The sequence below is a fragment of the Kogia breviceps genome, chromosome 1, assembly GCF_026419965.1.
Source record: "Kogia breviceps isolate mKogBre1 chromosome 1, mKogBre1 haplotype 1, whole genome shotgun sequence".
In the NCBI taxonomy this organism is placed as follows: Eukaryota; Metazoa; Chordata; class Mammalia; order Artiodactyla; family Physeteridae; genus Kogia; species Kogia breviceps.
In genome coordinates this window covers 105581272-105598372 of record NC_081310.1, presented here as the reverse complement: position 1 = coordinate 105598372, position 17101 = coordinate 105581272, and the positions used below count along the sequence as shown (strand labels likewise).

The following is a 17101-nucleotide window of genomic DNA, read 5'->3' as shown; positions in this document are numbered from 1 at the left end:
CTTTCTTAATTCCCCAGCACTTCTTTTTACAAAATTTCTATACACTGTTCTTTATTATAGTTATCTGGTATAGATTAGTTTATAGCTTTTGTCCTGCTTCCCAAATGAAAATCTCCTTAAGATAGAGACCTAAGCTTACTCATTTTAATATTTAAACTAGTAATATACATCATAGTGTCTTTCAAATATATATGCACACATATAATAAATTAATATATGAGATAAAATATGTCTTTCATTAATATTTGTATTTTAGTCCTTTCAGACATCAGCCTTCTTGAAACTGCCAATTTTTCCAGTTTTTTATCCATGTATTTTTCTATCCATATATTAATATTTTTTATAGTTCTATTGAAACATATTTCAAGACCTTCTTCTGTCTTCAAAATAAGAATCATATTTTTCTTCCCTTTTGATATTTGTTTCTCTGACTTTTTTTAAAAAGTTATCTTTTATTCTTTGTCTTTTACATCAATTTTGGTTTTTAAGAAAGAGGGATTTGGGCTTCCCTGGTGGTGCAGTGGTTGAGAGTCCGCCTGCCGATGCAGGGGACACGGGTTCGTTCCCCGGTCCGGGAGGATCCCACATGCCACGGAGCGGCTGGGCCCGTGAGCCATGGCCGCTGAGCCTGCGCGTCCGGAGCCTGTGCCCCGCAACGGGAGAGGCAACAACAGTGAGAGGCCTGCGTACCGCGAAAAAAAAAAAAAAAAAAGAAAGAGGGATTTGAACAAAATGTTTATAATATTTGGGGAAAAAGTAATTTTAGACATGGTTTTCCTATACTGTATTTTACTACTGGTCAGTGTGATGGATTAAATGACAATGTTTGCTTCGAACATCCTTGTCTTTCAAAGGTATCTTTTATCTTTTGAGGTACTCAACGACAACTTTCTTTTGAATGTAAGAAATTTAACAGATGGTGTGTGCTAGCTTTGGCATAGATATAGAATTGATATATATTTTAATAAAATCATCTTTTGATTGCGTTTACAATGAGATTTTAAAAGAGATTTTAAAAGGTCTGTATAGTCAGGCATTGGGAATTTTATTCTCTAGTTATATTGTAGCCAAGAAAAAATTGTGAACAATGCTACTTTTTATGCAGCAATACAGAGAAGAGAAATTATCAGAAGATTAGGAAAACAGTTTTCAAAAAGAAAAGATTTATTCTTATAATTATCTTCTGCTAAGGAACTTGTGAGTAAAAATAATAGAGTAATTTTTAAAGAGAAAAGTATAACAGTTTTAGAGAACAGGGCAAATGAAATGTGTTTCAAAAGACAGCATTTGCTAGATAATATTGATTTTTCTGATGCCAGTCTGAAAAAGGCAAATATAAGGTATATATCAATGTTAGTGAAACATTTTATGGGATCTATCATGACATTTTATTTAAGTCATATAGCTTACTTGCTTTTAGCATCTTGATAATAAACTTTTATTTCTCATTCAGGTAGTTCACTTGCTCTTAGCCTACAGACATGTCAATTCCATTCTTTTCCTTTTTCATAACCATGGTAAATTCAGAGTGCTCTGAGATACTCATAAACTGGTGGGATCATAGTCACAGAGGGTCAATTACCATATTTGATATTTATGGCTCATTTACTTATTCAATCAACAAATATCTATTGAAACCTACTAGTTCTAGGAGTTGTTCTACATCCTGGGAATACAGCTATGTAAAACTCCAAGTCCTTATTCTGATGAAGATTTCATTCTTGCTGAAGAAGGCAGATAAAAAATTAAAAATTATAATACTAGAAAGAACATATATTATAAAGATGATAAAACAGGGGACTGTAGTAATTGAGTGCCTGGATTGCTATTTTAGATCAAGGAAGGCCTACTTAATAGGAATCATTTAAACAAAGACTTGAGTGGGCAAGAATGAACCATATAAAAACCAGGTAAGAGGCATAGTCAAAAGGGAGCAGTGATATAAGATGAAGTCAGAGAGATGGATTTGGGACCAGACTTTGCAGAGAATTGAAGGCCATGGCAGAATTAGTGTTTTATTCATTCAAAGTATGTTTGGAAGTAATTTTGGAGAGTTTAAGCAGAGGTGCAGAAGACTTGAAATATATTTTACAAAGATCACTCTGGCAGTTGGGTTGAGAATGACTGTGATGGGTCAAAGAAAGAAGCAGGGTAAAGATTAGAAGGCTCTTCAAAACCCAACAAATACTTATCTAGTGCCTGGTATGTGCTAGGCACTGCCCTAAGGGTGAGGGATATAATGGTAAACAAAATAGAGAAAACTCCCTGCACTCATGGAGTTTACCTGCTAGTGGATGCCTGGCAATTGCAGTAATCCAGGCAAGAGAAGATGGCAGGTTTTACTAGGATGTAGAGAAATTTCCTGATTCTGGATATAACTTTGGAGTGAAAAAGACCAGACTTCTTGATGAGTTGGATATTGAAGAAAAACCAGTAAAGGTTGATTTCAAGGATTGGGGGCTTGAGCATTTGGGCTGGGTGTATCATTTACTGGGATGGGGAAGGCTGGGAGAAGCTTAAGTAAGAGGAATCTAAGGCTTTGTTTTGGAAATAGGAAAACTGAGATGCCTCTTAGTTATCAAAATGTCAAAAAGAGAGTAAGATGTCAATCTAGGGCTAAAGAGAGTCCAAGCCTACAGGTTGAGAGTCATTGATACATGATGATTTAAATAACATCATTGGGGCTTCCCTGGTGGCGCAGTGGTTGAGAGTCCGCCTGCCGATGCAGGGGACACGGGTTCGTGCCCCGGTCCGGGAGGATCCCACATGCCGCGGAGCGGCTGGGCCCGTGAGCCATGGCCGCTGAGCCTGCGCGTCCAGAGCCTGTGCTCTGCAACGGGAGAGGCCACAACAGTGAGAGGCCCACGTACAGAAAACAAACAAACAAAAGATATAAGTAACATCATTGATACATGATGATTTAAATAATATTATCTTTACTTTTGAAGAACAACACTTGCACAGGAAACTTCAAAGTTAAATTAACTTGGTTTTGATATGAGTAATGTCACAAGAACCAAAGAATATAATTGTGTATCTTCATACTACTCATATGCAAGAGATAACCTAAGAGAAAAAGAATGTTTTTTATATTAATAACAAATTTTAAATGGGAAGCTTGGAATCAATTCTGATAAGTATCCCCAAGTCATATAAAATGTGAACTTTAAAACATAAATATATTATATTCAAATGAAATTAAAACAGGAAGAAATATTAGCAAGTCAAAGTAATTTTATTAAAGCTGGTGGCTGATAAGCATGTTGTCATATGTCAAACACACACAGTGATGATAGAATTTTCCATTTCTACAGTACAATCTTTAATGACATTCCTTAGCATTTGTGCCTTGTAGCTAATACAGATAAATGTTTCCTTTAAACATTGACAATAATAATAACTAATAATATAGTATAGGGCATTGTGGTTTATAAAACTACTTGACCATAATTGTAGCATATTTAGGTTAACTATATAGATTATAAAAAGCACACTACCACTTGTAGGGTAATTAAGAGTAGGTCAGAATGAGTTTATTACATTATTCAAGGTCGAAAAATCTAGTTTTCACAAATGGAATGGATGTGGCTTATATGACATACATAGATACCAATTAAGACAGGGCAGTGTAATTGAGGAAAATCAATGCTGGTCTCAGAACCAGCAAAATCCAGTTTCTCCCCTCATTTATTCCACTAGCTTCTGGGATTTGGAGCAAGTCACTTAACCTTCCTGGGTATTACTTGTCATCAGTGAAATGAGGGGCTTTTTACATTGCCACTTAGTTCTAGAATTCTCCATGTGCTGTCATGATGTAAAAAACATTCCTCACATTTCTTTGACAGTCTCACTACCATATATAATGTATTAGATTTTTTACAACTATTCTATCTACAATTTGTTTCATCTTCCACAATGCTTCCAGGCTAGTTTTTCTAGAATTCACATCTAACCATGCCTTTAATAGTGCCCCAGTAATTACAAAATAAAGTACAAATTTCTAAGAATGACCTTTTGTATTATGCATGATCTTCTGTATTACAGCCTCAATCTGCCTTTCTTGTTTAATTTTGCTCTTTACCTACTCTCCACTCTTTCAACCCATGAACACCTATGTTCCCATTACACTGATGTTCCAAACAGACATGTCCTAGTCTCTGCTTTACATTACATTTTCACATTTGTTTCCCATAAAAACTGTCCTCATAAAAGGTAAGATCACTTAATTTTTTCTCCCTGAAACCTTCCCCATGCTCTCCATTCAGAACTGAAGATTCTACCTCATGGATGCCATATATATCTTTTTTATAAGACCTGTTAGTCTGCCTTGAAGTGTAGTTATCTGTGTATTACCAGTCCTTCTCTTAAGATCTGATACTGCAAAGTGAGGCCTTTGTAATTCACACAGTGCTTTGAAAATTTTGGGTGTCCAGAAAATATTTGCTGAATTTAATTGAAAGAAATCAGGACATTACTATTAAATAAACAGAAAACATGGACAATTTCTTAATGCTACATAGAAAGTGTTGAGGACTTAGGTGCCAGAGACGGTGCTAAGTTATATAATAGATTGCTGCATTCAATCTACACCTTATAAACCATCTATTGGTATCCATAATTTACACATGAGAAAACTGAGACAGAGATAGGTCACATAAATTGGCTAGTGGTCACAAAGCCGGTAAGTGGGAACACCCAGATTCCTACCCAGGTGCCTAAGTCTGGGAAACATGCTCTAAACTGCTTTGCTCAAGGGTCTCAAAACGGTTTCCCTCTCGACATTGCTACAATGGTTGCAATTCCCAAATGGGAAGAGGGCTTGCAGAGGGTGCGGGTGGTTCAAAAACAGTCTCCCTTGCTCTTAACTCTTATTAAACAGCTTCTCTGAGGACTTCCTATCACTCAAACGTGAAAATTGCTTCTTTTGTGCAAATCTAATATCTATCCTTTCTAGAGGTCGTTTCACTTTGTTACTGAAAGAATGTATTGAACACCTCCTCTTACATAAAAAGAAAAGAACATTTATTGACTTTTTATTTAGACATTTTCCCATAAATTATCTAACTTAATACTCACAACCTCCCTGGGAATTTTAAGATACATTTTAACATGAAGATCCTGCTCCAGATAAGGTAAACAGCATGCCTGGCTTACAGCAATTGGAACCTGATCTGTTAAATTCCTGGAAGCATGAGTCCCACTACACCCTGCTGCCACTTTGGTACATTTCACCATTGCCATCTGGCACTAGTCTGGTGCTTTTCAGGAAAAAATAGCCCCAGGCTTCAGTGGAAATGCCAATTTAAAGGACAGAAGTGAGAGAGAGCCATGTGTACAAGGGGTTTAATGGCACCAAGAGGGAAGGGGTGGCAAGCACTTTCAAATCATGTTCTTAATTTTATGGTATTCCAAGGTCTTGAATGTTCTTTCCTGTGCAGTTTTCCCCAATGTTATTTTAATTTTTTTGGTAATATCTCAAGAAACTTTAATTATATCTTGGATGTGGTCTGCTTTCATCTTCACTTCTGTTTTCCCTAGTGAATGACTTCTAATATAAAATATCAGGAATTGGGCACATTTCAAACTCCAGATGCTTTCCTGTCATGTTTCCTTTGGATTGCTTTCTCTAACTTCACAGAGATGGCCCGATGAATGCCTCTGTCATAGCAACTGTCATATGGGATGACAGTTGTTCCTTCACATTTCTCTCTTACTCAATGAAAAGACCCTTGGGAACAGGGAAATTGTCTCTTTCACTTCTCTATCCCCAGGGCCTTATATTAGGCAGGACCTGACATACTGGGTACCCTCAATGTACCAAATTAATGCATGTATGGATGATGATTTGAACAGAACTATTTACACAGTTCTCCTAGTGTAGTTAACATAATGAAAGAAAAATCCCCAAGTTAAAAGATCCTTGTTGACTTCTACCATAGAAAATGCTCCTACTGTGAATTTCTAGAATTCTAATAATTTTTTTTAACATTAAAGGACACAAAAAGCTCAAATTGAGTCCTCCAAATAGCAATGGTAATTAATAGGGAAGAGAGAACAGATCTAACATATATGTTAGGTTTAATGGGAAAAATGTGTTCTATGTCTTTATGCCCAAATATAAATTACATCTTTACAGCTCTAAAAAGACTAACTACAATCACTCAATGATCTAACAGTAAAGTTTAAAATAATGGCATGTGGCTGTTTTATTACCTGAATATTGATCTAGCATTAGGTTTGGAGTAGTAAGCTCTGCCATCACCAGCTTTAACCTCAGGTCCTGATTTGCTCCTCTTACATAATTAGACACAAGTACTATGTGTATTGCCTTGGAAAGCATTTTGTTCTTTACACCTAATTAGAGACTAAGACCTGAGGCTGGGGACTTATATTTCAATTCTTAAAAGTAATTGCTTTGAAATCTTTCCTTACAGCTGTAATTTCTTTACCCGTAGAACATATACCTGTCTTTTAAAAACATGGGTACGAATCACAATTTAATGCTATTAATATTTGCCAGGTACCATTTAAAGTTCATACTTTTACATTTCTGAACTCATCCAATCTCCACAATACCCCTTTGATAAAGGTACTATTATTATCCGCATCTTACAGAAGAAGCAACTGAAACATGGAAAAATTACATGGTTTGTGAAAGATCATACAGTTTATTAGCTAGATTATAAACTCAAGAAATCTAGCACCTGAGTTCACGTTTGTAGTCATTATACCTACTACCTCGTGCTAAAAATTTTTAACACTGACCTTACCTTCCCAAAGACATTGAGAAATAGCAGAAAATAATATAATGTACATTTTCTTTATATACTGTGAATGTCACCCAACAACTTTCACTATTTTCACTATTAGTGGGATTACTTTATTTATATAGAAAAAGCAAATATATTTTGACCTGAACAGTCTTATAAAAGAATACATAGTACCTTTGGGGTCCAACATATATTTCTTAATACCAAACAAAATAGGAGTTAAGGAAAAAAGAATATTGTCATTGTAATAATGTCAGAGAAATGAAATTAACCAAAAATTCTGTATTTGAGATATGGAATAAGATAAACAAATTTATGATTTTGAGATCTAATGCGATAATCTTATATGCACATAAATTAGTGAATTAAAGACATCAATATTTTTAAATTACTTTTTTTGAGTTGTTTACTAAATTCAGGTATCAAGTTTATCCTTAAACCATTTTATTTAAGCACTGTAAAAGTGTATATTTTCTCTTATGTAATAATTAATTTATCTAACAAACATTTATTGAGTGTGTACTATGTGCCTGATATACTTCATTTGATCCATAAATTATCCAGAGAAGGATTTCTAATCTACTTTCAGAGATGAGAATTTAACAATGTATCATATATATAACTGATTCACTTTGTTGTAAAGCAGAAACTAACACACCATTGTAAAACAGTTATACTCCAATAAAGATTAAAACAACAACAACAACAATGTATCATGAATCACTCTCTTTTTCCAAGCTTGTCTCCTACATACTTAGATCATACTTAAATGCACATTATGAGCCCACCTTCAAGATTAATGGTTTTCCAAGGCTGCTTAAGACCTTATTTACTTGAATGTATCTGTGAAAGGGATTGATGAATATAAGAGATATTGAAGAGGGGCTCTTAATGTGGGACATTAAGAACTTTTATTTTCCAACATCTTAAAGCTGCGATTAAATTAAGTATAATTGTACTATGTTTCATTGTGAGATGCATCAAAAAGTCATGAACAAATATATAAAACAAATACAATATAATATGGAATACAACTATATCTGACAAAGAAGCACGTCTTATTATTAAAAAAAAAAAGTTTGTTCCACCATAGCCACAAAAAAATTGTCTTTGCTGGCATGTATATGTTATGTAACTAAGATAATTTTCTATGAAAATTAAAACTATAAGTCCTTTGTTTAAATGATGCCTCTCTTTGAAGAGGCATCTCAAAATCATTTGAATGATGCCTCAAATCTCAACTAATCCATAGGTATGCTCTAGATCATAAAATGAGCATAAGTATTATTAAGAAATGAGGCTCACAGACCTCAGAGATTGATTTAATCTTAACCTTCATCACCACTTATTTTATAGATAAAAATGTCTCCACTGGCTAAGAAAAGTTAAGGAAAAATTTATGTTTATAACTATCAGTCTTGTTTTACTCCATCCATTCAGGCAAACTTTATTGAAATCCTACTATAGATTAGGAAGTATGCCAGTAATGATTCCATATTATTTCCATTAATTTAACCAAAAGGTACATAATAAGAAAGAAAGAAATATTTATTCAATGACTAAATGAATTTTCATGGAAGTACAAACAGAATACACCCTGGTATTTTACTTTGGCACCCCTTTTTGGAGTGTATTTAATATAAGATTATTCTCTTTTAGACTATCCATGAAGGCCCAGTTTCTGAAGCATGATTAGAACTTTATTAAATGGCGATTTCACCGCTAAGGCAATCCTACAGCACAGACTTTGGTGAGGACATTAAGTTGTAGACAACATATCCACACATATGTCCATGATTCTTACTCCCCAACAACAGTCCACTAAATGTACTGATACCTTATTTTCCTTTTCCTGAACACACATTGATTTTAAATACCTGTATTTCCCCTTCTCTTTAATTTATACCTCAATGGTCTAATGTCGGTTTTAGAAGAATGTACAGAAGCCATCTTATGATAGCAAATAAGAAAGCAATTCTCCTCCTTTATGGTAATTAACGTAAATGTTTTGTGATTAAAAACAACCAAACAGTGATGGACCTAAGAGGCAATTGATTCAGTACCTAATTACTGACAGGAAAAACAACTGTCAAAATTGTGTCAAAATTAGCATTTCTGTCCTTGGCTTTCACATTCCAAAATCCACTTCACTGTGAGGAAATGACTCCATTCCATAGTAATCTGGAAGTACATGTCTCAGCTAATTAATTCTAGAAGAAACCAAAGAAAGCTGAGAGAGTCATAATTAGACATTTCACAGTTTAAATACAAACAATTTTCTCCTTGTGGCCCACAGGGGAGAAGAGCACTGCTTGGGTTTTAGGCAAGTTCTTGGACCTTCATGAGTCTCAGTTACTTAATTTGTAAAGCAGAGTTAATATCTACTCCTCAGTTGTCTTTAATGGATCAAATGAATCAATGTATATGAAAAAATTACATTAAACTGTAAAAGAAAATTCAGTTATTTTTGTTACTGATGTTGTACATTGTATCCTCACTCCTTCCAATGTTTCCACTTTCCTTTACTGTCTGTCAGAGACCTCATGTCCAGAGAAGTAATGGTGAAATTATAGGTAGACAGTCGGGCAGTGAGGAAGAAAAATATCACTTCCAATTTTATGATTTTTAGCTGTAACCATGCTTTTCAAAGAGCCTAACAATTTAGAAAAGCAGAAGATCCATTCATAATTGCTTTTACATGTTTAATGCAACGTGGTATTATGAAATACGTAAAGGTATTTAGATGGAACTTTCAAACAGCCGGCACAATTTGTTCACGTGTAGAATTAGAATGACCTGTATTGTGTTATAATCCAGGGGGAAACCCTCTAATGTAGGGAATTCTACAAATAGTATAATTAGAAACGAGTACCAGAAGTCAGGAGACAGGCTCTATTCTTGTCTGATATTAACCATAGTGTGTTTTTAGGTAACTCAGTTAACCTTTTCAAGCCACAGTTTTCTCATTTGTGATAGGAGAATCAAACCAGTGTTGTGATAGGAGAATAAAACCAAATGTCCTGGGAGTACATGATTTTATTAGACAATTCTGTAATAAGACATTTCCTCACTTTTTGTTGTTGTTGTTGAGCGCTTGCATGAGAAATAGCCTGTGATGTATACATACCCATACTGGGAGGAAATCCTTGTGATAATATTTGTAACACATTCCTAAAGTAAACAGTAACAACTGTGCCCTAAATGCTTTTTATTTAACAAGTTAACTTAAGACATCTCAAATGCCTAAAGGAATCCTCATGGCTTGCTCACAGATGTCCATTACCCTCACATGCCCTTCACTCCTATCTTCTATTTTTCTCATGCTTTTTCTCCTAATCCTCCTTGGCCTGGCCTCTCTGTGTTTCTGTTCTCTTAGGAATTCTCTCCTCCACACTCCATCATTCTCATAGATATACACAGTCGACTTTTCTAAATTTTATTTCAGTTCCAACTCTTCCCTCTCACCCTACCCAGAGCTCCGTGTTCAGTGTTCCTCTGCAGAAGCCTCATGGGTACCATGTGTGCTTCCCCAAAGGAAGCAGCTTTTTGGGTAGACAGTCATCGTGCCATCTACACAGCCATATTAGAATTAATCCAGTTACTCTAGGTGAGAGATAGCATTAACAAAGCCAAGTTCAGTAGCTGAATGAAGAGAAAACTCTATTTCACCACTCAGACAGAAAGAACCTCAACAGGCATCTTCCACATACATGCCTTCAGATACCACAAAGCTAGCCAAGTCACAGCAGAAACAGGTCTCCTCATTCCACTCCCTCATTACGTTTAGCATTATCATTAGAGTCATGTGTGAGGTGGAGTGGGGGTGATGCAGGAGGAGATGGAGGAGATGGAGATGGACAAGCACCCAAATCGTGGCTCCTTCACTTAATTGCTGGGTCCCCAGAAAGATATTTAGCTCTATGAGTTACAATTTGCTGATTTAAAAAAATAAGGATAATAATGCCTTCTCAATATTAGCTTAATACAAATATTCCAGTTCTCAGGATTAAAGATAATGTATACAGGGTCTGTCATACAAAGGAGGCTTGAAATTGACTGTTCCTTGTTATTATTGTTATCATTATTATTAATATCCCTTTGAGATTGGTAGAAGGCACCCATTTTTTTCCTACTAGAGGAAAGTAGGACAAAGATTACTATGAGTGATTTGTCCATGAAGACACAGTAAGATAGTGGGGGAGCCTAGGAATAGTATAGAATTCCCTGACGGCAGGTTCTATGTTCAATACTTGGTCTCAGTATTTGTGGAAATGTCCTCATTTAGTCTCTCTGAAACTTAGGACTCTATTATCATCTGTACTTCATTTTTGTTTTTCACCAAAGGACTTTGCACATCGTGACCCTAAAAGAGGAGGAAAGATTTGTCAGCTCATCTCTGTTGGTGGGGTTGGACTACTTCTTTGAGCGGACTATCTATGCCATCTAGAAAAGGGAGAAAACCTACAGCTACTATTTTGGTACGTGCAATGCAGAAATGTTGTCATTTTGTGCTTCCTACTGATGCTAAATTTTATGTAAAAGGAACTCAGCTAGCTATATTTCCCAGCAAGATCATATGAATTATATAATTTTCACATAGATCTTGAGCTAAAATAGAAATCTTGTGAATTAATGTTTGCTACAATTAAGATACAGTGGACACTTTCCAGTGGGGAAAAAAAAAAAACATATTAAGGTCTGTCAAGACACTATAATGTCTAGGCGTGACATTCAGACTGAACTAACCAGGGTAGCAAACAAAGGCTTTTTGAACTTCTTCAGGCAGGATGCTAACAGAGAAATGATGGTTTTTACTCCTGAGCACAATGTCTAGTTTACTGACCCTAAACTGTAGTAATTAACCTGCATGAACAAAATCCTGAAACATATCCATTGTTAAATACAATAGTCAAATTAGTGAAAACTTTCTGTATAATTTCAAGTCTGTTGTGTTTAAAATATTTTGAATCTGTAATACTTCAGGTATAGTTACTTTACACTCAGTGGAGAGAGGTTATTCCTACTCCCTCTGTGTTTGTGCATGCCTCTGTGTGTGCGTGTGTGTGTGTGTGTGTGTGTGCGCGTGTGTGTGTGTATGAAAAACAAGAAATTTCAAACTATCTGCATCTATAGCTTTATAAAAATACTTTGCATATAGGTCAAACACTGCTCTTTTACCTTCTTAAAGTAAACATTAGATTAGTAATAAAAATGTATTCCATAAAGCAGAATGTTTAAATGAGAAGAATCTTTTTCCCATTTATTTATTAAGAACTTGTATCTTTTTGGTTTAAAGGGTAATTTATCATTTGTTTGTATTACATACTGAGTCACTGTGAACCCATATCTTGAAACAGGATGACTAATGAGAATGAAATTGTGAGTTTGAGCACAGGTGGGACCATTGTAACACTTGGCATAAAGGAAATGCATTAGGCACACAGACAACCAGCCTTCTCACGTATAATATTGGGTTAGTAAGCTGAAAGACCTCTTACTATTTCTAGGCGTGCTGCGGGTGCAATTGCACTGTAAGTGATACAGCCATCACTTGGAGAGTGCTTTGGAACTTTAAAGGCAAGAGAAACCTTTTCTTCAGTGGAATGTTCCTTTTAACTTGCTTTCTGTTCAACCTGATAAAGCTTTGGATATGCTTGTTTGAGGGTTCCTTTCATAATTTGACTTTTCTTTTCCCACATTGAACAATGCAAAACTGAATTGTCAAACTTGTTCATAAAGTGAGGTACCATCTTGGAAATCACAGTGTGTTTTCAAATCACCATGTAATATTGATATATTTAATTACTGTCAACCATAAACCCCTTTATCAGCATAAACAATTGGCAGCATAAACCAAAGATGTAAGAAAAAAAAAGTTCTATCCATTAACTTAACGTTTGTTTAACATCGAGTTTGGTGGTCAGCTGGGACATGATTACTTGATTTTAGTGACTGAACACCTTGGCCTATATATAGGATATAATCTCTATACCCTGACACCATGCAAAAGAAACTGATACATCCTGAGTGCCTACTCTAGCTCAGGTATGATATATGGTATCTTTCATGCTTTAACTTCATAATATAGTCAAAGATATATGGTTATTATAATATCGATTATATATGAATACATATATTTATATTACTTCATATAATTTCTATTACATATGTAGAAACTGAGGATGAGAGAAGTAACTTGGCCAGAATTATCCAAGTAGTATGTGGCATAGGTGATATATGAACCGGGTCAATCTGTCTGTAAGGCCCAGGTTTTTCTGCCTTAATTCAGTCTAACTTGATTTTAGCCTCCTCTGGTTGGAATGAAAGTTGCTCCTCAGTTTCCTAGTTAGTTTCTTCATATTTCATGCCTATCATGAATAGCAATTTGAAACAGCCTGAACTGCTTGAAGAAAGGCAAAGTTTAAGCTGTCCATGGTGTCACTGACTTGAGACCCAGAGACTGTTTTCTTCTCTAAACTTTCTTTAGAGCATCTTCTGTTACTGAGAAACTTTATTTGGCATGGTAGAAAGATGTGTTAGTCTTTTCCTGTATTATTTCTGACTTTGGTAATATGTTAAGAAAGGCCTTTCTCACTGTAAAATCTAAAAATATACTTCTATGTTATTATTATTATTTAGTTTTTAAACTGTTTCTTAAAAATCTAAATCATTGGTCTGTCCAGAATTTATTTTTGTATGGTATATGGTAGGAACCTAACTTAATTCTTAGGTCCTATTTTCTCCTCAAATTCTGGTCCTTTTTTGCCTCTTTTTGTTCCTTAAATTATTGTCTGAAGTAACAGGAAAGGCTTGAAATATGTTCTTTGGGCTGATATGTGATGAAAGATTCACTCATGTTCCACTTTTCCATTTTAATTACAAAGGTCTGGGGAAACTATGTTGGAAGCAAAGTGCCATTACTCTAGAGCACTTTACTGACATGTTAATTCATGCTATATTTATTCATCCTACAAAGCTCATTCTCACTGGCCTCAAAATGAGTCATTCCAAAGGAGTTCAGTAGTGCATTCTGTCAACCCCTTAAATAATTGGTGTACTCATGTCTTCCCCCATTTTCTGGAGGCTCTTTAGAGGTTCATCATGCATTTAAGTTTCAGAGAGATCATTTGCAATCCAATTTCGTGGCTCTCCCTTTGAAATCAGTTACCCCCAAGACATAATGTCATAAATGCGCATTGAAACTCCATGAACTGTCCTCAGGTAATTGTTCTATAGCTTGCCCTGCTAAGGAATTTGTACAGGATATCTGAATGGGTCAAAGTGAAGGTAATGATTTTGGGCTATTTCCACTCATGGAAAAGAATTAACATTTGTGAGATGTTTGTTCCTACAGACACATTTCAAATGCATTATGAGGCATTTTTACTTTTAAAATTTTAGATTAATAGATAATGTACTCCTGTTAAAGGTACCTCAAAAGTGTACACATAGATTCTTTTAAGGCACATCCTTATTTCTCTGGTTTGAGTCCTCTTTCATGAAAGTATTTTCCTCGAAGCCATACAGCTGCAATCCAAATGTGGTCAGCTTCTAGCTGACCTCAGGTGCTCCGTCCTGGAGGCAGAAGCCAGCAATTAACTGATGTCTCCTAGACAGATGTAATAGATCCAGACGTGAATGAAAGCGCTTTTGGACAAAACCACAGTGGATTAGCAATGCGACAAGTGGCCTGACAGGATTTAACTTCAAGGCAGGGATCCTATCTCTCTATTCCTTTACCCCTTTCACCATGGAATCTTCTGTGCCCACATTTATTTTCTCGATAAAACTCTTCATTAGCTTTCAACAAAATTATCTAAATCATGGCCTCAAAAATCCCTTGTGAAAAGAGGAAGGGCAAAAATAAATGAATCAATTAATTACTTTAAATAAAGAGGTCAATTTTTTCCTTCTTTTCTATGGGTCATGGATGAAGGAGTCACCCATCATTTCTCTGAGACTTATGCAAATCACGTACATCTTCCTTAACACTGAAACCATTTTTAGAATTTGCCAGACCTAAGAGAAACTTGCACATATACTGCTATCTATAAAAACAATCTGACAATGTCTCTTCTCCCAAGTTTCAAGACAGTGACTATCCCTCAACACAGATAAGCCTCACAATCATCAAATACAGAATCTACTATCTGTACTTGGAAGTGCTAAACCTCCATATTTGGCTGAAAAGACAGCCAAAGAAGGATATTTATAATTCAGCAACAGTCTTATAATTCTCTATGCAATCCAGGCTCTAATTACACAGAATATAGTTTTATGCTTAAAACCATATGATTTCACTAAAGCTATCCAATACATCTTTTCTCCACCTATGATTTAATAAACCTCTTGCTTAAAAATGTCTTCCTAATGCAAAGGACCACAGTGCATGGAATCACTGTACCTGTTAATCTTTATAACCCTCCCATAAATTTTTCCTTCTTAAATGCTGCATTTTGGTAAGTTAGCGGTTCATTTATGAATACATCTGCATGTTAACTGCTTATCTGTAATACTGCTCAGCACAGAATAAATGCACACGTACAAATCATGTAAAATCAGATGATGTCACTTATTTTAAAAATATTATACATACATATATATACATATGTATACATATACATATATTTGTGTATATGCAGATAATTTTTGTTAACCATGGAAAAGGGCCAACCAATTGATGCCTAGAGATGTGGACCCAATTTTAGAAGCTGATGTGAGCACCATAGTAATTTTAATAGGGGTAGGGCTTTTGGTTTTGTTTTTTGTGTAATAAAGCAATCAATATTCCTAATCCTACGTAAACATCCCCAGCACCCATACACCTCGGGCATGGCTGTGTGTATTTGAATTCCTATAGAAAGCTCACAGAGACACACATCCCAAAATATCGGTATCATGGCCCCTCTGGGCCACTGACGACGCTGTGCACCCAGGCGGTCCAGGAGGGCCAGGGAACTAGCCCCACACTCACTCACACAGGTATCTCCCGTCTGCAGGCCACCTAGCAGTGGCATCGCTAGTGCTAATCACCCCTGGCTGGCGGGCACTCACAGGCACACTCGGGGGAGCTCTCGAGAAACCTGGGGGAAGGGGGAGCGTGGGGCATTTGGGGGCAGCAGCGCGCACCAGGCACGGGCTCCGCGCCTCCGATACCGTCCGGGACCCGAACTGGCTCCGGAGCCACCCGGAGGATCTGCATTATGCCCAGGCATTGGGCCAACTCACCTCCACGAAATAAAAGCAGGGCAGGAGGGTCACGCTGTCCTTGATCACTTTGCCCTTTGGCCTCTCCTTCGTCGACATCCCTGCCGCCTGCCCGAGTCTGCGTTTTCCCCGGGGCGAGGTGTGCACAGCGCAGCCGAGGCGAGATGCCTCCTCCAGCCGCAAGCGCCCGGCGCCGCTGATGTCACATTCCCCGCGGGCACCGCCGGAGCCAGCGCGGTGCAGGCAGAGCCCCCGCCTCTCCCCGCCCCTCTTTGCAGCAACCCAGCGGCTCCTAGAGACAGCAGGTCCTCTGCCTCCCCTACTCTGGCTCCCACCCCCGGTGTTTCTCGGCAGAGACGTCCAGCTCCTTCCTCCAAGCTGTTGCTGCAATGGCCTCCCCTCCCCCTGCTCTCCACCGCCCAGGCGAGGCTTCGCGGCGGTCCGGGCTTGACGTCAAGAATCGGAAAAGAGGGACGCACCCCTGGATTCTGCAGCAGCGAGGCTGAGGAGACGAGGCACCCACGCTCCCTTGGGAGGCCTCCTGGATCCCTCTAGGAACTTTAACTTCAGGATTGCTGGAGAGCAGAAGCCAGGATCTTGAGCACTGACCCACAGCGCGAAAACCGACCTCTATGTGCGCGAAATTAAAACTTGGATCGCATACTGAAAAGTAGGCCGTGGTGGGAACTCTTTGAGACTTGGCTGCTATCCAGGAACGACTTCCCCGACTGAGGACTCTCTGCCTAGGAGACTCCCTGGCTCCCTAGGATATGCCGACTCACCTGCTGATAAACATTCACTATTGCCTGTCTGGGAATGGTGAGGCATTAATGGAGGCGGATGAGTGGGCATCCTCATTGAGCCCCCAAACCAGGGTGTGGTGTTACCTCATTATCACACCCCAGAAACCACGTCAGTACTACAGTCATAACCGTAAAAGTAGGCACTTCTCAGACATTAAGAATCCAAATTAACTCCTTCACTTTTTGGTGATGTTCTTGGCTTGTCTCAACTTTGTGATTAATTTGGCAACCCAGAAGTGTCCAAGGATACAGAGGAGAAAAAACCCAGAAAATAGAAAACGTATCATGCTAATTAAGGTAACCCACTTCCATGATAACATG

General features: G+C 37.3%; 1 protein-coding gene across 2 annotated transcripts in view; it reads right to left on the bottom strand.

Annotated features, from left to right (window-relative positions):
* PLPPR4 (phospholipid phosphatase related 4) overlaps positions 1-16623 on the bottom strand; it is a 39035-nt gene extending 22412 nt beyond the window's left edge. Inside the window, exon 1 of one of the 2 annotated variants that reach the window (XM_059077515.2) lies at positions 15999-16623. In XM_059077515.2, coding sequence (XP_058933498.1) covers positions 15999-16076 — 78 coding nt within the window. In that variant the 5' untranslated portion in view covers positions 16077-16623. The remainder of the gene's footprint in view (positions 1-15998) is intronic. The other variant, XM_067040289.1, reaches the window with a different exon arrangement.
* Between the last annotated feature and the right edge of the window lie 478 nt (positions 16624-17101).